General features: G+C 39.9%; 1 protein-coding gene across 1 annotated transcript in view; it reads right to left on the bottom strand.

Moving 5' to 3' along the window:
* LOC137331104 (mucin-4-like) overlaps positions 1-22250 on the bottom strand; it is a 68844-nt gene that overhangs the window by 46238 nt on the left and 356 nt on the right. Inside the window, exons 2-6 of the mRNA XM_067994708.1 lie at positions 13996-14100; positions 13525-13617; positions 10809-10904; positions 6099-8939; positions 4133-4379 (exon numbers count right to left, since the gene is read on the bottom strand). Of these exons, the coding sequence (XP_067850809.1) occupies positions 4133-4379; positions 6099-8939; positions 10809-10904; positions 13525-13617; positions 13996-14100 (3382 nt within the window). The remainder of the gene's footprint in view (positions 1-4132; positions 4380-6098; positions 8940-10808; positions 10905-13524; positions 13618-13995; positions 14101-22250) is intronic.

Consider the following 22250-nt stretch of genomic DNA (forward strand, 5'->3'; position numbering starts at 1 on the left):
ACGTTACACTCGGTCCCCTTCTCCAAATCGTTAATATAGATTGTAAAGAGTTGGGGACCCAGCACCGACCCCTGCAGAACACCACTGGCTACTGGTTGCCAGTGCGAGAATGAAGCATTTATCCCAACTCTCTGCTTCCTGTTAGATAACCAATCCTCCACCCATGCCAGAATATTACCCCCAATCCAGTGATTCTTTATCTTGAGCAATAATCTTTTATGTGGCACCTTGTCGAATGCCTTCTGGAAGTCTAAATACACTATGTCCACTGGTTCCCCTTTATCCACCCTGTACGTTATGTCCTCAAAGAACTCAAGCAAATTTGTCAGACATGACTTCCCCTTCATAAAGCCATGCTGACTTTGTCCTATTAAATTATGTTTATCCAAATGTTCTGCTACTGTCTCCTTAATAATAGGCTCCAAAATTTTACCCACCACAGATGTTAGGCTAACTGGTCTATAATTTCCAGCCTTCTGCCTACTACCCTTTTTAAATAAGGGTGTTACATTAGCAGTTTTCCAATCTGCCGGGACCTTTGCCGAGCCCAGAGAATTTTGGAAAATTATTACCAAAGCATCCACAATCTAGGAGTACAGATTCATAGCTCCTTGAAAGTGGAGTCACAGGTGGATAGGGTGGTGAAGAAGGCATTCGGCATGCTTGGTTTCATTGGTCAGAACATTGAATGCAGGAGTTGGGATGTCTTGTTGAAGTTGTACAGGGCATTGGTGAGGCCACACTTGGAGTACTGTGTACAGTTCTGGTCACCCTATTATAGAAAGGATATTATTAAACTAGAAAGAGTGCAGAAAAGATTTACTAGGATGCTACCGGGAGAGGTTAGACAGACTGGGACTTTTTTCCCTGGAGAGTAGGAGGTTAAGGGGTGATCTTATAGAAGTCTATAAAATAATGAGGGGCATAGATAAGGTCGATAGTCAAAATCTTTTCCCAAAGGTAGGGGAGTCTAGAACGAGGGGGCATAGATTTAAGGTGAGAGGGGAGAGATACAAAAGGGTCCAGAGGGGCAATTTTTTCACTCAAAGGGTGGTGAGTGTCTGGAACGAGCTGCCAGAGGCAGTAGTAGAGGCGGGTACAATTTTGTCTTTTAAAAAGCATTTGGACAGTTACATGGGTAAGATGGGTATAGAGGGATATGGGCCAAGTGCAGGCAATTGGGACTAGCTTAGTGGTATAAACTGGGCGACATGGACATGTTGGGCTGAAGGGCCTGTTTCCATGTTGTAACTTCTATGATTCTATGATTCTATGAATCCCTACTGCCACTTCCCTCAAGACCCTAGGATGTAAGCCATCGGGTCCAGGGGATTTATCTGCCTTGAGTCCCATTAATTTACTGAGTACCAATTCCTTAGTGATTTTAATCGTATTTAGCTCCTCCCCCCTAGAGCCCCCTGTTTGTCCAGTGTTGGGATATTCTTAGTGTCCTGTACCGTAAAGACTGAAACAAAATATTTGTTCAGCATTTTTGCCATCTCCATGTTTCCCACCATTAATTTCCCGGTCTCATCCTCTAAGGGACCTACGTTTGCCTTAGCCACCCTTTTTCTTTTTATATAACTATAGAAACTCTTGCTATCTGTTTTTATATTTTTTGCTAATTTATTTTCATTATCTTCCCTTTCTTAATCAATCCTTTAGTTACTTTTTGCTGTCTTTTGAAGACTTCCCAATCTTCTATCCTCCCACTAAGTTTGGCTACCTTATATGTCCTTTAAAAATGTTATCTGTGAGTAATGCAATGGCAAGTCAACAAGTTGTTGTTCAAATGTAATAAATTTTATTTGCAAAATATTTATGTGTAGCTGTTACAATACATTCATACGTTACATTGCTGTGTAATGGAGGCACTAGATCACCATGCATTACTGTACCTTTACAAATGAAGCCATCACCTTCATATCCTTCCATACAAGAACATGTGTAGGATCCCAGTGTGTTTTTACATATTCCAGCACTTTGGTCACACCTGTGCTTACCATAGGAACACTCATCAACATCTGACCAGTAAAACAAATTTTAAAATGTTTAAAAATATATTAAATTATTTCTCTGTGCATCTGTTTAATAGTAATAGTCACTATACAATCTAAAATGCTATTTGTATACTGCAAGCATTCATATAAATAGATTAGGAATAGCAATTGGTAGTTTACAGGGCAAGGGGGCTAACATATCAACATGCAACTAGAATGAGTAATGTCTGTGACAAGGTGTATTTAGCATTGAAATATTAGAAATAACCTATTTCTCAATGTACTAGGCTGCCATTTGTTCCTGCTCTTAAGATCTCTTCAGGTGGTGCATTATTTTGTGCACTATGAGCGTGAGAGGTTAATAAAAGATACTTAAGTGACACAAACATTAACCTACCCTTCCTTTCTCATTGTCTCTGTGGAAAAAATGTAAATTCCCTTTCCTCCCCTCCCATCATCGGATGTTCGATTTGAAACTCACATGTGTATAATGTTGGTCACAAACCTATTTCATACCATTCTATGGGGAAAGAGCAGGTGAGTGGGGCTAATGGATAACTGTTTCAAAGAGGCAGCAGAGGCACGATGGGCCAAAAGGCCTCCTTCTTTTCTGTATTATTCTGTGATTCTATTCTAATGCATTGGAACAACAATATGTTACATCATCGCATAGGCTTACACTAAGTTATGTTTGTATATGATTATTGCTCAACAGAAGATTGGGGTTCAAATTCTAACTTAAAATTATAATTTAATTGAATATAACTAGCAAAAAAAAAATAATTGTACTTTGAATACTCAGTTGCTTTAATATATTCAATTTGTTGACTCGATTTCCATATTTTTTTTACTTACTGTATTAAATCAGATGTAAATAAAACAAAATACTTCTCATTACTGTACCTGTATTGCAGTCTTTGCCTGCCCAATTGTCAGGACATATGCAAGTGTAGTTATTAATGTGGTTCTGGCAGAACCCATTATGTTGGCATGGCTTGCTTGCACAGTTATTAGTTACTGTATTTAAATGAAGAAAAGGTTAATCAGACTAATATAAAACAGTAAAATTAGACAAGCTCTTAATTTGCTAAACAAAGCTACATCAATAATAGATTTGCCAGAAAAATCATCCTTTCAGTAAACTCATCAACTCTGCCTCCACCTGTTTAAGGCTCCACTTTAATGCCTTCCCTCTAGCGGTTAGCTCTATTATGTAATTGATTCCTCCAAAATGAGGCAATAGAAGAATAGGAAGGAACTGAAATATGGTCAGATCAGGACCTGAAACAGATGGGCTGAACTGCCATTTGTCATTCTCTGGGTTAAAAGTTGGCAAAAGGTTTTGCTTGGTCATAATCAGTTAGCGACATTTCCTATGTTTGCTATTTGAAGAAAAATGTATCAAGAACATGTTTATGATTTCACTAGATGTAATGGATCTATTCTTGGCATCCTCCTCTTCATGCTGTCCCTTGATGACATCATCCATAGACCTAGCGTCAGCTTCCACATATACCCTGGTGACACTCAGCCCCACAACTCCACCACCTCTCTCGACCCCTACACTGCCACAGCCTCTGTGTTGTTAGGCTGCTTGTCCAACATCCAGTCTTGGAGGAGCTGCAATTTCCTCCAGTTAAACATTGGAAAGCCCTATGCCATCAGCTTTGGCCCTTGCCACAAATTCCATACCCTTGCCACCAATTCCAACCCCCTCCCTCGCCACTGTCTCAAGCTAAGATAAACTGTTCTCAACCTCAACATCCTATTTGACCCCAAGTTGAGCTTCTGACCCTATATCCTCTCCATTACAAAGACCGCCTACTTTCACCTCCTTAACATCACCTGCCTCTGCCCTTACCTCAGCCCACCTGCTGCTGAAGCCCTCCTCCATAACTTTGTCACCTCCAGACTGAACAAAACCCATTGCACACCCTCTGTAAATTTGAGCTCTGCTGCCTATATCGTATCCCACACTATGTCCTGCTCACACATCACCCTGTCCTCGCTGACCTACAGTGGCGCCCAGACCCGACCCCACCATACCTCAAATTTAAAATTCTCATCCTTTTGTTTAAATCCTGTATGGCATACCAAGTCCATGGGCATCAATTTATCTCCGAGCTGGGTACCCTGCGTGTCCGTAGATATTCACGTGGGGAACCCGGAAGCGAAACAAGTGCGTCACAATCTGCAATCGCAACTCAACTGAAGGTGAGTATTTGTGCTTCCGGGTTTCCCACACACCAGGCTGCCAGATTGACAGGCTGGCTGCCTGACGGGAGAAAAGAGCTCTCTGGGTAAAGAGGTTTCTCCTGTCAAAAATATCTCTGTTATAGCTGCCACGATAGTTTCTTGCCAAGCTTGCTATCCATATCTCTAAAAGAAAACTGAGTTCACAACAAATGCATAACAAATTCACACAAAAGAAGATCACAAGCAAACTAATGAGCTTGGCTCCAGCAGTTCCCCACCTTCCACAAACAGCACAATAACTGAACGGCCAGGACTCCAGGTATATCCTCTCTGTATACTTTATGATCTTATGAAGCTAATGGAGGCACCCTAATGCACAGCAATGAATATCTCCCAACAGTATCACTTTTCCAAGGAATATTCCTGGTCTCTAGTATGATTTCCTGGGCCAGGCAACTCCAGAAATGCTCTCAGGTTGAAAACATACTCCCCCCTATTCAATACTCATAATGGGCCCAGTCCTGAAAGCAGTGGTGACATCACTGGAGCAACACGGCAAGAAACGAGACCTGACTCAAGGGTTTCCACATAGACAAGAAAATGTGACATTTTTGGAAAAAAATTGGAGATTATATTTTGTTTTATAAATTGGGGGACTACTTTGATCAAAAAGTACTTCCTCCTAGGCTCTTCTTTGCCTTTTTGCATTTAGTTTGCATGTGCGACCTGCTTATTTATTCAAAATTAAACAAATATTTCCAAAAGCTTCCGCTATCAAACTCCCATATGTATTGGCGCAAGTGGATACATCAGAGTCAAATAAAAATCAACAGTATATATACATTTTAAAACAGCACTTTAAATTTTACCGATCAGATTGTGCAATGCTCATCTGTAAAATTATTACGTGTATCCATATCTTAACATGTATAAATCAAGTTAGTGATTAACCCTTCAATTTTAACCCAACCAGTGACTAATGAGATTATAATAGCAGAAAGAAGAAAATAATTAATATTAAAAGGTATTCTCTTTTGTACCTTTTAATGCCTTCATTAAGCTTTTAGTTGAAGCCCTCAGCCTCTCCTAAAAGCTTGGCCTTGAACTCAACAGGCCGGATTTTGCTGTGAGCAACAAACGAATGGTGCTAGCTGTTCGTTAGACTTGTATTTGCCCATAGACTCTCTATGGGGTTTTGCACAGCAAGTTGCTGTCAGCCAACCAGCCAAAAAGCACAGCACCCCCTACAGGGCATCTGGGACCTGTGCGAACAGGGTAAGCAACTGTGTGTCTCCTTAACACACGGATTGAAGAATTACTAATGAGCCGCGCAGAGTCTGAACCAGGAAGTGTAAGTTAGGATAGTGAATTCAATGTCAAATCAGGCACAGAAAGCAAAAGAAAGAGAATGGAAGATAGGTTGGATTAAGAGAGAGAGATAAAAGAGACAGAAAGAAAAAGTAAGAACATTTTTTTTATTTACATTTTTTTTAAATGCCCAACAATAATTAAAAGATGAAGGAATATGACTCCACACTTGTAAAGTTAATTTTCAGTGCCAGAGAGGTGTTTGGCAGTAATTAAGACTTACTACACCATTAAAAGGGTACTTACACTGGAATGGACAAGCCCTAACTTTTTTTGGTGAGTTTAGTCTGTATCTATGAGGTAACTACAGGAACTTCACGCCGTTCAATACATTTGAATGGTGAGTCAGACGGCGAGATGCTGTTTTCGTGCAGCTTTTGGAGGAACAGGGCATCTCAGATAGCGACTTTCGGATTTCCGTGTTAGCTGCACATGTGCAGTCGTCGGACGTTACTGTCCAATTTGCACATAAATAACGGTGAGCGCTGTTAGCCTCACCACTTTTTACGGCAAAATCTGACCCATTATAAATACCTGTTATTTTACTTGGTGATGGAATTGTTGTTGAAGGAATCACGGTTGTAGATGGCTCTGTTAATGTGCTTGGTCCTGACGTTTTGGTTGGTTCCGATTTGGTTTTGTTGATACTTGTTTCAGTTTTTGAGAGTAAAATGATTGAAGAATCGGTTACACTTGTAGATGGATCTGTTAACGTGCTTGGTCTTGACGTTTTAGTTGGTTCCGATTTGGTTTTGTTGATAGTTGTTTCAGGTTTTGAGAGTAAAGTGGTTGAAGAATCGCTTACAGTTATATATGGCTCTGTTGATGTGCTTGGTCCTGACGTTTTAGTTGGTACTGGTTTGGTTTTGTTGTTCATTGTATCAGTTTTTGAGAGTAATGTGATAGAAGAATCAGTTTCAGTTGTAGATGGATCTGTTGATGAGCTTGGTCCTGACATTTTAGTTGGTACTGGTTTGGTTTTGTTGTTCATTGTATCAGTTTTTGAGAGTAATGTGATAGAAGAATCAGTTTCAGTTGTAGATGGCTCTGTTAATGTGCTTGGTCCTGATGTTTTAGTTGGTACTGGTTTGGTTTTGTTGTTCATTGTGTCAGTTTTTGTGAGTAAAGTGATAGAAGAATCAGTTTCAGTTGTAGATGGCTCTGTTAATGTGCTTGGTCCTGATGTTTTAGTTGGTACTGGTTTGGTTTTGTTGTTCATTGTTTCAGTTTTTGAGAGTAATGTGATAGAAGAATCAGTTTCAGTTGTAGACGGCTCTGTTAATGTGCTTGGTCCTGATGTTTTAGTTGGTACTGGTTTGGTTTTGTTGTTCATTGTGTCAGTTTTTGTGAGTAATGTGATAGAAGAATCAGTTTCAGTTGTAGATGGCTCGGTTGATGAGCTTGGTCCTGATGTTTTAGTTGGTACTGGTTTGGTTTTGTTGTTCATTGTATCAGTTTTTGAGAGTAATGTGATAGAAGAATCAGTTTCAGTTGTAGATGGCTCTGTTAATGAGCTTGGTTCTGACATTTTAGTTGGTACTAGTTTGGTTTTGTTGTTCATTGTATCAGTTTTTGAGAGTAATGTGATAGAAGAATCAGTTTCAGTTGTAGATGGCTCGGTTGATGTGCTTGGTCTTGATGTTTTAGTTGGTACTGGTTTGGTTTTGTTGTTCATTGTATCAGTTTTTGAGAGTAAAGTGATAGAAGAATCAGTTTCAGTTGTAGATGGCTCGGTTGATGAGCTTGGTCCTGACATTTTAGTTGGTACTGGTTTGGTTTTGTTGTTCATTGTATCAGTTTTTGAGAGTAATGTGATAGAAGAATCAGTTTCAGTTGTAGATGGCTCTGTTAATGTGCTTGGTCCTGACGTTTTAGTTGGTACTGGTTTGGTTTTGTTGTTCATTGTATCAGTTTTTGAGAGTAATGTGATAGAAGAATCAGTTTCAGTTGTAGATGGCTCTGTTGATGTGCTTGGTCCTGATGTTTTAGTTGGTACTGGTTTGGTTTTGTTGTTCATTGTTTCAGTTTTTGAGAGTAATGTGATAGAAGAATCAGTTTCAGTTGTAGACGGCTCTGTTAATGTGCTTGGTCCTGATGTTTTAGTTGGTACTGGTTTGGTTTTGTTGTTCATTGTGTCAGTTTTTGTGAGTAATGTGATAGAAGAATCAGTTTCAGTTGTAGATGGCTCGGTTGATGAGCTTGGTCCTGATGTTTTAGTTGGTACTGGTTTGGTTTTGTTGTTCATTGTATCAGTTTTTGAGAGTAATGTGATAGAAGAATCAGTTTCAGTTGTAGATGGCTCTGTTAATGAGCTTGGTTCTGACATTTTAGTTGGTACTAGTTTGGTTTTGTTGTTCATTGTATCAGTTTTTGAGAGTAATGTGATAGAAGAATCAGTTTCAGTTGTAGATGGCTCGGTTGATGTGCTTGGTCTTGATGTTTTAGTTGGTACTGGTTTGGTTTTGTTGTTCATTGTATCAGTTTTTGAGAGTAAAGTGATAGAAGAATCAGTTTCAGTTGTAGATGGCTCGGTTGATGAGCTTGGTCCTGACATTTTAGTTGGTACTGGTTTGGTTTTGTTGTTCATTGTATCAGTTTTTGAGAGTAATGTGATAGAAGAATCAGTTTCAGTTGTAGATGGCTCTGTTAATGTGCTTGGTCCTGACGTTTTAGTTGGTACTGGTTTGGTTTTGTTGTTCATTGTATCAGTTTTTGAGAGTAATGTGATAGAAGAATCAGTTTCAGTTGTAGATGGCTCTGTTGATGTGCTTGGTCCTGATGTTTTAGTTGGTACTGGTTTGGTTCTGTTGATACTTGTTTCAGTTTTTGAGAGTAATGTGATCGAAGAATCAGTTTCAGTTGTAGATGGCTCAGTTGATGAGCTTGGTCTTGATGTTTTAGTTGGTACTGGTTTGGTTTTGTTGTTCATTGTATCAGTTTTTGAGAGTAATGTGATAGAAGAATCAGTTTCAGTTGTAGATGGCTCTGTTAATGTGCTTGGTCTTGATGTTTTAGTTGGTACTGGTTTGGTTTTGTTGTTCATTGTATCAGTTTTTGAGAGTAATGTGATAGAAGAATCAGTTTCAGTTGTAGATGGATCTGTTGATGTGCTTGGTTCTGACATTTTAGTTGGTACTGGTTTGGTTTTGTTGTTCATTGTGTCAGTTTTTGAGAGTAATGTGATAGAAGAATCAGTTTCAGTTGTAGATGGCTCTGTTGATGTGCTTGGTTCTGACATTTTAGTTGGTACTGGTTTTGTTCTGTTAATACTTGTTTCAGTTTTTGAGAGTAATGTGATAGAAGAATCAGTTTCAGTTGTAGATGGCTCTGTTGACGTGCTTTGCTCTGATATGGACGATGATGATGATGATGTGGCTGTTGATGTTAAGAGAAATGTTAATTAAAGAAAGCAATGCTCTTGCTGATTCCTCATAACTTATGAAAAATGATGAACTGAATTCAAATATTTGGACTGTAGTTGTGTTAAGAACAACAGTGTTCAATCTATAAAAGTTTAGTGTTTACTTGATGCTTATGATGTATCCACTTTCCATGTGAAGCAGAAACTATAATTTTTGTCACAAATGAAATATCCATTAAAAATTCGAGCATATTATCACATGAATCTAATATTCATTCTAATGACGGCATAAACATAAGAACATAAAAAATAGAAACAGGAGTAGGCCATCCGGCCCCTTGAACCTGCTCCGCCATTCAATAAGATCATGGCTGATCTTCAACCTCAACTCCACTTTCCTGCCCGATCCCCATAGCCCTTGATTCCACTAGTGTCCAAAAATCTGTCTGTCTCAGCCTTGAACATATTCAACGACTCAGCATCCACAGCCCTCTGGGGGAGAATTCCAAAGATTCACAAATTTCTGAGTGAAGAAATTCCTCCTCATCTCAGTCTTAAATGGCTGACCCCTTATCCAGAGACTATGCCCCCTAGTTCTAGACTCTCCAGCCATGGGAAACAACCTGTCTATCCTGCCAAGCTCCCTCACAAACTTGTATGTTTTAATGAGATCACCTCTCATTCTTCCAAACTCCCGAGAGTATCGGCCCATTCTACTCTATCTCTCCTCATGGGACAACCCTCTCATCCCAGGAATCAATCTAGTGAACCTTCGTTGCACCACCTCTAGAGCAAGTATATCCTTCCTTAGAAGGATATTTTCAAATCATATTAAATATTTTGAAAAACAATTTGGGGTGAGATTATTAAATAATATTTATATTTATAAAACTGGGGACCAACTGTAGATAGTGGAATTAGCTCGTGCTTTTGTGACTTAGAAAAATTGTCACGATCTATCACTTTGGATTATTTAGCCATGATTTGTGAGAAGATTTGCACACGAGGCATAGTGAAATTGTAAATGTGTTCCTTGTAAGTGCATTTACGATTTTGTTACAATTAACGCAATAAGGAATTCTTCCCCCTCAGTGGTACTGTTGATACTGTTAATGACATGTTTCAGAAAGATTCTCCCCCTGTAGAACATATTGTTGCTGTAATTGGTTCTAATTTTCTAATTGCTGCTGATGATGTCATTAAAGATAACTGAAAGTTTTTGAGTTACAATAAATACTATTATGCACTTGTATTGACTCAATGGAATTCTGAGGGTAAAGTTGCTTGTAAAAGGACTGATTTTACTTTCTTAATAATAATATGGAGCATAACTCCAACTATACATGTCATTGGGGCTGCTGAAGAATGCAGAGCGGGGAAGGCCTGCTCATGAAGTGACCAATTTGTGAAAGGGGTTCTTTAACAGGTGTTAGGCCCCTAAATTACAAATTCATGCCTAATAAATGGACCCCTCAAATTTGGTAGTGAGCCCATTGCTTGCGCAGGCTGTCCCACTATTAACTTGGCATGCTTTGCACCCGTTTTAGGCCCAAAAAAAGGCGCAATGCATTCCAATTTCTACCCCATCATGTATTTCCATTTTAAGAGTGATGGTGACATCATAATATTTGTCATAAATCGGCAATCATATTAAAATATGAAGCTTATGGAACATGAATCTACATTTTCTATATATTGAGATATTCTTTTGAAAGCACATACATTTGGTGGATTAGCAAATTTCTCCAAGTGTATATTTATAGTGTTATGGGCCACTTCTGGAGAACAGAAGGAGCTAGTGCTGTTTTGATTAGAAATGTTGTGAAAGCGTATGATTCTTCACCATACGTGATGTATGATAATTAAATTGTAATTGTTAATACCTGTTAATGGTGGAATTGCTGAAGGAGGGATCTCTGCTGTTGATGGGTCTGTCCCTGTACTGGATTCTACTTGTTTGGCTATTGTTGTTAATGTCACTATTGTGAAGGTAATTTTCAAATTTGAAGTTGGGAGAAAGAACGAACAAATAAACAACATTGCATTTACAAAGCCTCTTTCATGACCTCAGGATGTCCCAAAGCACTTAACAGCTAATGAAATTATCCTGAAGTGTAGTCACTTGTGATAGGTAGAGAAATGTAACAGCCATTTTGCACAGAACAAAGTCCACAAAGAGAAATGAGAAAACTGAATAAATAATCTGTTTTTAGTGATGTTAGTTGAGCGATATATATTGGCTTAACTCCAATATAGTTGGAGAACTCCCCTCCTCTTCTTCGAATAAAGAATGTAACAGCTGATTTTAAAGTTTAAAGCAACAAAAGCAATTCAGAGCATAGGTAACCACTTTCATGTGTCATGAGGAATGAAGTTCACATCTATTATATTAGCTTAACAGTGTTAATACCTGGGGCATGATTTTGACTCCGAGCCGGGAAGGGGGCGGGGGATCAAATTGCGGACGGGAAACCCGGATGTACTTATGATTTTGACATAAGGAAGTCTTTTTTTTGTTGGTTTGTTGTCGGACTGACTATCCAGATTGACAGGCTGGTCTCAGTCAGACGGGAGAGCAGCCAGGGTGAGGACGTGTTCAGGTAAGTCTTTGTTTGTATGGATGGAGGGGGTCATGGGTGGGCCTGGGTTGGCAGGGGGCATGGGTTGGCACGGGGGGGAATCAGTCATGGGGGGAGGGATCGGGGGTCATCGCGGGGATCCGCGACCGTTAGGGTGGGGTAGGGGATCGGGGGAGGGGGTTCCATGATCGTTGGGGGGTTGGAGATCGGGGGGGCCGCGATCGTTGTGGGGGGGATCAGGAGTGGGGGGGGATCAGGAGTGGGGGTCCGCGATCGTTAGGGTGGGGTAGGGAATCGAGGGGTTCCGCGATCGTTGTGGGGGTTGGAGATCAGGGGGGCTGCAATCGTTGTGGGGTTGCTGCAGGTAGGCTTGTTGGGCCTGGGGGGAGCACTCCTGTTCCTCTGGGCCCACAAGCTGTGCCAGAAAGGCACCTACCTGTTAGTCTTGGGCGTGAAAGAGAAGGCCTGGGAATCCTAGCCCCCTGGGATTGAAATCAGAAACTGTGAGAAAGTGGAGGCCTGCAGCCTCCTTGAAAGGTTTTAATCGCCAACCCACCTCCTGGGAGCCCACCCCTTGTCCCACCCCGGTGAAAACCAGAAATAGGTTGGTTGGGGGCGGATCCGAAATGGTTGCGATTTTGAATGCCCCCCGCCCCCAACCCACCCGCTTTTCCTTTTAAAATTGTGCCCCTGATGTTTCATTTATTGATGATAAAATTATTGCAGAGAGACCACAGTTGTAGAAGATACTCTTGATTCTGATGGTTGAACTAGTTTTGTGTCATTTTTAGTAATACCTGTTCTTTCAGTTGTTGATACTAAGCTTGTTGAAGAAGTAATGGCAGTTGCGGGTAGATCTGTTGATGTGTCTGGTCCTGGTGTTTGAGGAAATAATGCTGTTTCTGGTAATATTCATAGAATGTTCGTTAAATAAACAAAGCTCTTACTGATAGCATCATAATTTGTGAAATTATAAAAGTAAGATTAAAAGAATAAAACTATATTTATACAGCACCTTTCACTTCTTTAGAAAATGCTTCACAGCCATTGAATTATTTTGAAATGTAGTCAATATTGTTATGTAGGCAAACAAGATAGTAATTTTGCACATGGCATCATTGAGTTGAATGACTAGTTAATCTGTTTTGGTGGTGTTAGTTGAGGGATTAATGTAGGGTGGTGCAGCTCTATCACCCTTCTTTTACTACTGCTGTGGGATCTTTTATGCATTTCTGAACAGGGGGGCAGGGCCTTAGTTGAATATCTCATCCTACAGTATCAATAAGATTTCGATCTTGAACAATGCAGCCTTCTCTCAGTAGTGCCCTGACATGTCAACCTAGATTATGTGCTCAAGGCCTGCAATGCGGCTTAAACTCAAAACCTTTTAACTCAGAGGCAAGAGAGCTGCAATTGAGCCAAGCAGATCAGTGATTGGGATAAATATATTTTGGCTATAGTTGTGTTAAGAACAACAATGTTGATTCTATAACAGTTTAATGCCAATTTGAAATTTAATGGATTAAGAGTTCATCTGGTCACTATGTGTGGTAACATCACAAACACTTTTGTGGCCATTTCCTCTGCTATTTCTAGTGAAATCATAAACATACTAGTTTTACTTAGAAATACTGATCAGACCAAATATTCCAAACACATTTATAATGTTGATACACATAGAAACCTGAGGTGCTCTTATCACATTGGGATGTCTCCCTTTTCAAAGAGCAGATATCAAGATGTTTGCCATCACTGCATAATAATTATTAGAAATTATACCATGTTTATCACATGAACCTGATTTGAAAATATATTTATTATTTGTATTATTATAAGGAATATATATCTATTTGATTAATTGAGTAAATATTACATATGTGTGCATTTATATTGTTTGGGGCCAACCATGGACAGCAGAAGTGCCCACTGATGCAGTGATTAGAAATATTGTCCAGATCCATGATTTTTGAACTTTCAGCCATATTTTGCTATGTGATAATTAGATTGGAATTGTTGATACCTGTTGATGGTAGAAATGTTGAAGGAGGGATTTCTGTATTTGATGGTTCTGTTCCCGTATTGGATTCTTCATCATCAGTTGTTGGTGGTGTCACTGAAGGGAAGATCATTTTGAAAGTTAGAGTGAGAAGAATCAAATACTTGTTTTGATTGAATTGAATTTATGAGAAATTCTCAATACAAGGTTTCTGTTTTTGTTGTAAAAGATGGATATATACCTTTGACTGTTTGGTAAAGAATGTAAAAATGCTGATTTTAAAGTCTTAAGAAACAATAGCAATTCAGAGCATAAGTAACCACTTAATGTGTCATTAGGAATGAAGTCAGAATTATATTAGGTTAAAAGTGTTAATTTCTAGAATTTAATTTATTGATGATAAAATTATTGTAGAAGGGACCATAGTTGTAGATGGTTCTATTGATGTGCTTGGTTCTGATGGTTAAACTGGTATTGAGTTAGTATTAGCAATACCTGTTGTTTCAGTTGATAATACAAAACTAGTTGAAGAAGCAATGGCAGTTGCAGATGCATCTGTTGATGTGAATGATTCTGATGTTTGAGGAACTAATGGTTTTTCTGGTAATATTCATAGAATGTTAGTTAAACAAACCAAAATCTTATTGATACTGTAGAGTCATAATTTGTGAAATGATAAAAGTACGAATAAAAGAATAAAACTGTATTTATATAGTATGTTTAATATCCTTAGAATGTCCCAAAGTACTTCATAAGCATACCTTGAACTGTAGTCATTGTTGTTATGTAGGTAGATGCAGCAGACAATTTACATGCAAGAACTTCCCACAGACAGCAATGAGATAAATGACCAGTTAATGTGTTTCAGTGGTGTTAGTTAAGGGACAAATGTCCTGTAATGGGGTTTAAATCCACAATCTTTTGATTAAGAGGCAAGAGTGGTCCTACCGAGCCAACAGCTGAATGATTTGAGTTCAAATACTGTTATAATCATTGTCTTAAGAACAACAATGTTGATTTTGTAAAACTTCTAGTGTTAGTTTGATATTTATCAGAGTAAGAATTCATCTGATCATTATGTGTGGTGACATCACAAATATATTTGTATGATTTCCTTTCCTATTTTTAGTGAAATCATAAACACACTAGATTTAGTTAGAAATACTGAACAGACAAATCTTTGAAACACATTCATGATGTTGACACACATGGAAAAGAGTAGAATTCTTGCCCATTGTGATGTTTACATTGTTAGACTGCAGATGTCCTACTGTTTGCCACAATTGTACAATAATCGTTAGAAACTGATCCATGTTTCTCACATAAATCTGCTTTTGAAAATATTGGATCACAATAATAAGGGATATTTATCAATTTAGCTAGATTAGTAAATATTAAGGATGTGTGCATTTATACTGTTAGGGACTAAGTCTGGACAGCTGAAGTGGGTACTGCTTTTGTGATCAGAAATATTGTCAATGTCCATCATTTTGTTCTGCGGAGCTATGGTGTGTAATAATTAGATTGGATTTGCCAATGCCTGTTGGTGGACTTGATGAGGAAGGAATCTCTGTTGTCAGTGCTTCTGTTGGTGTACTTGTATCTAATTCTTCCGTTGCTGTTTGTGGTGTCACTACAGTGAAGATAATAAATGGATGTGTGGGTTAGAATAATCAAAAATATGTATCAGTTTGGGTAGAGATAAGAAATAATAAAGGCAAGAAGTCACTTGTGGGAGTAGTTTATAGGCCCCCTAACAATAACCACACTGTAGGACTGGGTTTACAGGAAGAAATAATGGGGGTTTCTGAGAAAGGAACAGCGATAATCATGGGTGATTTTAATCTACATATAGATTGGAAGAATCTGATTGGCAAAGGTAGCCTGGAAGATGAGTTCATAGAGTGCTTTCAGGACAGTTTCTTAGAGCAGCATGTTCTCAAGCCAATCAGAGAGCAGGCTATTCTAGATCTGATAATTTGTATTGAGACAGGGTTAATTAATGGCCTCATTGTAAAGGAGCCTCTAAGTAGCAGTGATCACAATATGATTGAATTTTGCATTCAGTTTGAGGGAGCGAAGAGTAGGTCTAAGACTAGTGTTTTAAACTTAAATAAGGGCAATTATGAGGGCATGAAGACAGAGCTGGCTAAAGTGAACTGGGAAATTAGGTTAAGGGATAGGTCAGCAAAGATGCAGTAGCAGACATTTAATGAGATATTTCATAACACTCAGCAAAGATACATTCCAGTGAGAAAGAAAGACTGTGGGGAATGATGTACCATCCGTGGCTAACTAAGGAAGTTAAAGATAGTATCAAATTGAAAGAAAAAGCATACAATTCCACAAAGATTAGTGGCAGGTCAGAAGATTGAACAGAATATAAAAAAACAGCAAAGAATGACTAAAAGAATAATAAGGAGGGAGAAAGCTAGCTAGAAATATAAAAACAGATACAGGTATGTAAAAAGGTAAAGAGTAAGTAAAGTGAGTGTTGGTCCTCTAGAGAGTGAGTCTGGGGAATTAATAATGGAGAATAAGGAAATGACAGATGAATTGATCAGATATTTTGTGTCCGTCTTCACTGTAGAGGATACAAATAACATGCCTGAAATAATTGTGAATCAAGAGGTGAAAGGGAGGGAGGAACTTAAAACATTTACAATCACCAGGGAAAGAGTTCTGAAAAAAATATTAGAACTAAAAGCTGACAAGTCCCCAGATGCTGACGGACTTCATCCTAGGGTCTTAAAAGAAATGGCTGCAGAGATATTGGATGCATTGGTATTAATTTTCCAAAATTCCTTAGATTTTGCAAGGGTCCCATCAGATTGGAAAATAGCGAATGTAACTCCTCTATGCAAGAAAGAAGGGAGACAGAAAGACAGAAACTACAGGCCAGTTAGCTTAACATCTGTCATAGGGAAAATGCTAGAATCTATTATTAAGGAGGTTATAGCAGGGCACTTAGAAAATGTCAATGCAATCAGGCAGAGTCAACACGGCTTTGTGAAAGGGAAATCGTGTTTGACTAATTTATTAAATAAATGGGTCATTTTCAGGTTGGCAAGATGTGACGAGTGGAGTGCCACAAGGATTAGTGCTTGGGCCTCAACTATTTACAATCTATATTAATGACTTGGATGAAGGGACCGAATGTATGGTTGCTAAATTTGCTGATGACACAAAGGTAGGTAGGAAAGTAAGTTGTGAAGAGGACATAAGGGGCTCAATTTTGAAACGGTGGCAGGTTGGCAGCAGGTGCGTGTGGCAAACCCGAATAAACAAACCTTACCGTTTCCGATGCGATTGCATTGTAATTGATGGTGACTAACATGCTCTCCGAGTTTCATGCCTGGCAGCCAGCCTGAGTGACAGGCTGGCTGCCATCAAGAGCTGCAACGCGAGGGGAGCGGTGGAGAGAAAGAGAGAGAGCGAGACATCATCCAGCGCCGGAACGGAAGATTCGGGGGTGGGGGGGGGTGGGTGGAGAGTGGAAGATCGGTGGGGGAGGGAGAGGGGAAGTTCGGGGGAGTAAAGAGGGGGAGATTGAGGTGGCAGAGGGGAAGATCGGGGGGGGGTGAAGAAGGGGAGATTGGGGAGACATCGAGGCGGGGTGTCAAGAAGGGGAGATCGGACATCGGAGCAGGGTGGAAAGGTAGGTTGATTTTGTATTTTAACTTCGTGCAATGGTTTTTTATGTAATTTATTTTGTTTCTTTTTGCCTGATCCAGCCCTTCCAGGCATGAATCAGAAGACATGGGAAAGCCACCAAGGTAAGTTAAAAATCGTTCTAACCACGTACTATGTCACATGTAAAGTGCCTTAAGTACCTCAATGAGGTACATTTGGCTCTTTAACTATCATCCCGCCGGCTTTAATTGCCGGTGGGACTTCAGGATTCGGGACACCTGCGTGCACACAGGGACGTCCGTGGGGAACTCGGATGTTGGCGGGTTGTAGCCGGGTTCCGAACCCAAACTGGATTTCCCCGATTTTCAGAGTCCCCCCACCCCCCAATGTACCTGTGATCTCCTTGGAAAATCGAGCCCAAGGAGTCTGCAAAGGGATATAGTTAGGTTAAGTGGGTGGGTAAAAATTTGGCAGATGGGAGTATAATGTGGGAAAATGGCTACTTTGGCAGGAGGAATAGAAAAACAGTATGTTATTTAAATGGAGAGAGATTGCAGAACTCTGAGGCACAGAGGGAACTGGGTGTCCTCGTACATGAGTCACAAAAACAAAGGTAGGTAGGAAAGTAAGTTGTGAAGAGGACATAAGGGGCTCAATTTTGAAATGGTGGCAGGTTGGCAGCGGAGGGGTGTAAGTGCACGTGGCAAACCCGAATAAACAAACCTTACTGATTCCGACGCGAGGTAAGGTACCGCAAGTGATTAGGAAGGAAAATGGAATGTTGTCATTTATTGCAAGGGGAATGGAATATAAAAGTAGAGATGTTTTGCTACAGTTGTACAGGGCATTGGTGAGACTACATCTCGAATACTGTGTGCAGTTTTGGTCTCCTTATTTAAGAAAGGACATAATTGCTTTAGAGGCAGTTCAGAGAAGGTTCACTCGATTGATTCCTGGGATGAGGGGGTTATCTTATGAGGAAAGGTTGGACAAGTTGGGCCTGTAAGCATTGGAGTTTAGAAAAATTAGAGGTGATCTTATTGAAACATATAAGATCCTGAGGGGACTTGAAGGGGTAGATGCTGAGAGGATGTTTCACCTTGTAGGAGAGACTAGAACTAGGGGACACAGTTTAAAAATAAGGGGTTTCTCATTTAAGACGGAGATGAGGAGAATTTTTTTCTCTGAGGGTCGTGAGTCTGTGGAACCCCCTTCCCCAGAGAGTGGTGGCGGCACAGTCGTTGAATATTTTTAAGGCTGAGTTAGATAGATTCCTGATTAACAAGGGAGTCAAAGGTTACAGCAGGTAGTCGAGAAAGTAGGGTTGAGGTCATAATCAGATCAGCCGTGATCTTATCAAATGGCAGAGCAGGCTTGAGGGGCCGAATGGCCTACTCCTCTTAATTTGTATTAATTCAATGGAATTTGTGTGAAAGTTTTGATCCAAAGTTTCTTCTTATTTCCTGCCATGAACAAGAATCCAGACAGCTATAAAATAGGGAAAAAAGTAAGTGTTATATTCTTAAGTAACAGTAGAACAATAAGAACATAAGTGGCAACTTTGTGTCACCAAGAATTAAATTGATCATGCTACGATATGCACTAATCAAGTTGACACTATGTATACCTGTTATTAAATTGGGGAAATAATTCTCAAAACCCTTCATTTTTGGGGTGTTGGATTCTGATGCTTCAAATAATTATGTAATGGCTGCTGATGTAAAGAGAAATGCCAGTTAAACAAAGCAAAGTACCAATATCATGGCTTGTTGCAACAAATGTCAAAGCTATGTTTATAGAATCATAGAATCATGGAATGGTTACAGCACAGAAGGATGCCATTCGGCCCATCGAGCCCGTTCCGGCTCCATGCAAGAGCAATCCAGCTAGTCCCCCCGCCCCCCCCGTCCTTTCCCCGTCGCCCTGCAATTTTTTCCCCTTCAAGTACTTATCCAGTTCCCTTTTGAATGCCACAATTGAATCTGCCTCCATCATTCCCTTAGGCAGTGCATTCCAGATCATAACCACTCGCTGCGTAAAAAGTCTTTTCCTCATGTCACCTCTGGTTCTTTTGCCAGTCACCTCGAATCTGTGTCCTCTGGTTTTTGACTCTTCGCCAATGGGAACAGTTCCTCTCTATCTACTCTGTCTAGACCCCTCATGATTTTGAACACCTCTATCAAATCTCTCAACATTCTCTGCTCTAAGGAGAACAACCCAGCTTCTCCAGTCTATCCACGTAACTGAAGTCCCTCATCCCTGGAACCATTCCAGTAAATCTTTTCTGCATGCTCTTTATGGCCTTCACATCCTTCCTAAAATGCGGTGCCCAGAATTGTACACAATACTCCAGTTGTGGCCAAACCAGTGTTTTATAAAGGTTCATCATAACTTCCTTGCTTTTGTACTCCATGCCTCTATTTATAAAGCCCAGGATCCGGTATGCTTTTTTAACCGCTTTCTCAACCTGCCCTGCCACCTTCAAAGATTTGTGCACATATACCCCCAGGTATCTCTGTTCCTGCACCCTCTTTGGAATTGTACCCTTTAGTTGATATTGCCTCTCCTCGTTCTCCCTACCAAAATGTATCACTTCGCACTTCTTTGTGTTAAATTTCATCTGCCATGTGTCTGCCCATTCCACCAGCCTGTCTATATCCTCTTGAAATCTATCACTATCCTCCTCATTGTTCACTACACTTCCAAGTTTTGTGTCACCTACAAATTTTGAAATTGTACCCTGTACACCCAAGTCCAGGTCATTAATATATATCAGAAAAAGCAATGGTCCTAGGATATACAGTGGTGTCCTTGGAGACACCACTGTATATCTTCCTCCAGTCCAAAAAACAACTGTTCACCACTACTCTGTTTCCTGTCACTTAGCCAATTTTGTATCCATGCTGCCACTGCCCCTTTTATTCCATGGGCTTCACCTTTGCTGACAAGTCTATTATGTGGCACTTTATCAAACGCCTTTTTGAAATCCATATGCACCACATCAACCGCATTGCCCTCATCAACCCTCTCTGTTGCCTCATCAAAAAACTCAATCAAGCTAGTTAAACACGATTTGCCTTTTTAAAAAATCCATGCTGGATTTCCTTAATTAATTCACACATGTTTAATTACATAAATTCAAATATTTGGACTAGAGTTGTGTTAAGAACAGCCGCGGTGATTTTATTAAAATGTAATCTTGATATGATATTTCTACTTTTGTTTCCATTTTAGAACAAAAGAACTTGCATTTGTACAGAGCATTCCATGATCTCAGGATGTCCCAAGCCACTTTACAGCCAATGAAGTATTACTGTTGTAATATAAGGAAACGCGGTAGCCAATTTACACACAGCAAGGTCCCACAAACAGCAATGCAATAGATTACCAGATAATCTGTTTTTTGGTAATGTAGGTCGAAGGATAAATATTGGCCAGGATACCGAGAGAATGTCGATGCTCTTTGAATAGTGCCATGGGATCTTTTATGTCAACCTGATAGGGCAGATGGGATCTCGGTTTAGTATCTCATCTAAAAGACAGCACCTCCAACAGTGCAGCACTCCCTCAGTGCAGTGTCAGCCTGGGTTTTTTTGCTCAAGTCCAACCCTTCTGACTCAGAGGCGAGAATGTTACCACTGAGCCAAGGCTGACACCTGACACATTTTAAGAGTAATGATGAAATAACTGGCAATCATGTGGCTGATAAATTCCTCGAAGCTGCTCCTACTCTGCCGGCATTACTTTCCTGGAAGTGTGGCAGAAACCCCGCTTACGAGCGTAAAAGGCGTTTCAGCTGCACTTCCGGCATAGTAACACTGGTGAAGTGGCAGCAGCTCTGAATAATTTGCCCGCATCTGTGTCACGAAGAACACATCTATTGTTTGTGCTTTTTCAAACATGCTATGATGTGCACGAATCAGGATAACACTATTAATACCTGTTGTCTGAGATAATGGGGTAGAATTTGGCAGGGACAAGATGGGCCGAATGGCCTCCTTTTGTGCCGTCACTTTCTATGATTCTATGATAAATCGCTTGGAGCGGCGAACCAACACTCCTCGCCACTCCATTCACTTATACTAATCCACTAACTTACCGCGGTCTTTTCGTCGGCCACTTCCTCTAATAGGAAGCGGGAAAAAATCCCAGCGTCAGTTCAGGTGAAGCTAGGACCCTGGGAGAAGTGAGAGGAGCGATCTCCTCCCTCGACCAATCAGATCGCAGCATTTTTGACAGTTGCGTTCACTGTCTCTGCCGGCTTGGATTGTTAAACCAGGAAGTGAAAGGTACAACATTTTAAATCAATATAAAAACAGTTATGGACAGCGAAATAAGAGAGGGCACGAAATAACTGAATTAAATAAAATAGAAGGGAAAAGTTAAAAAAAAATGTTTACTTAAAAAAAATTTTTAATGACCAAAAACTATTAAAATAAGGAGTAATGAGACTCCACATTTTTAAAAGTTCATTTTTAGTTTGGCAGTCAGCAAGACTTAATGCACTGTTGAAACTTAGTTTAGACCAGGTATTTTTAAGTGCACCTGTTTTGTGGCGATATTAGTTACTTTCCAGCTGGGCAGAAAAGCAAGTTTGTTCTTTTTCAACGATTTCTCTGATAGCAGCGAGCGATATACCTTTAATTCGAAGCTGTCATATCACTGGCGAACCAGTAGGAGCAAGTTTCTTTGTTTCACTGTGCATGTGCGAACGCTGGTACTTGCTCCTCCATTTCGCCACTAATAACGGAGAGCGCTGTTGAGCTCACCGTTATTTAATGAGCGATTTCTGCCCCAATGTTAGTTAAACAAACTAAAATCTTACTGATAGTATCATAATTTGTGGAACGATAAAAACAAGATTAAAAGTAGGTGCATTTATATAGCACCTTTTACACCTTTGTAACTTCTGAAAGTGCTTCACAGCCATTGCATTATTTTCAAGTGTAGTCAATATTGTTATGTAGGCAAGTGAGAGAGTCAGTTTGCACACAGCAATACAACAAACATCATTGAGATGTATGACCAATTAATCAGAAACATTGTCAATGTCTATCATTTTATTCTGCCATGCTATGGTGCGGAATAGATATCTGTTGGTGGGATAGATGAGGAAG

This window comes from Heptranchias perlo, chromosome 13, assembly GCF_035084215.1.
Source record: "Heptranchias perlo isolate sHepPer1 chromosome 13, sHepPer1.hap1, whole genome shotgun sequence".
Lineage (NCBI taxonomy): Eukaryota > Metazoa > Chordata > Chondrichthyes > Hexanchiformes > Hexanchidae > Heptranchias > Heptranchias perlo.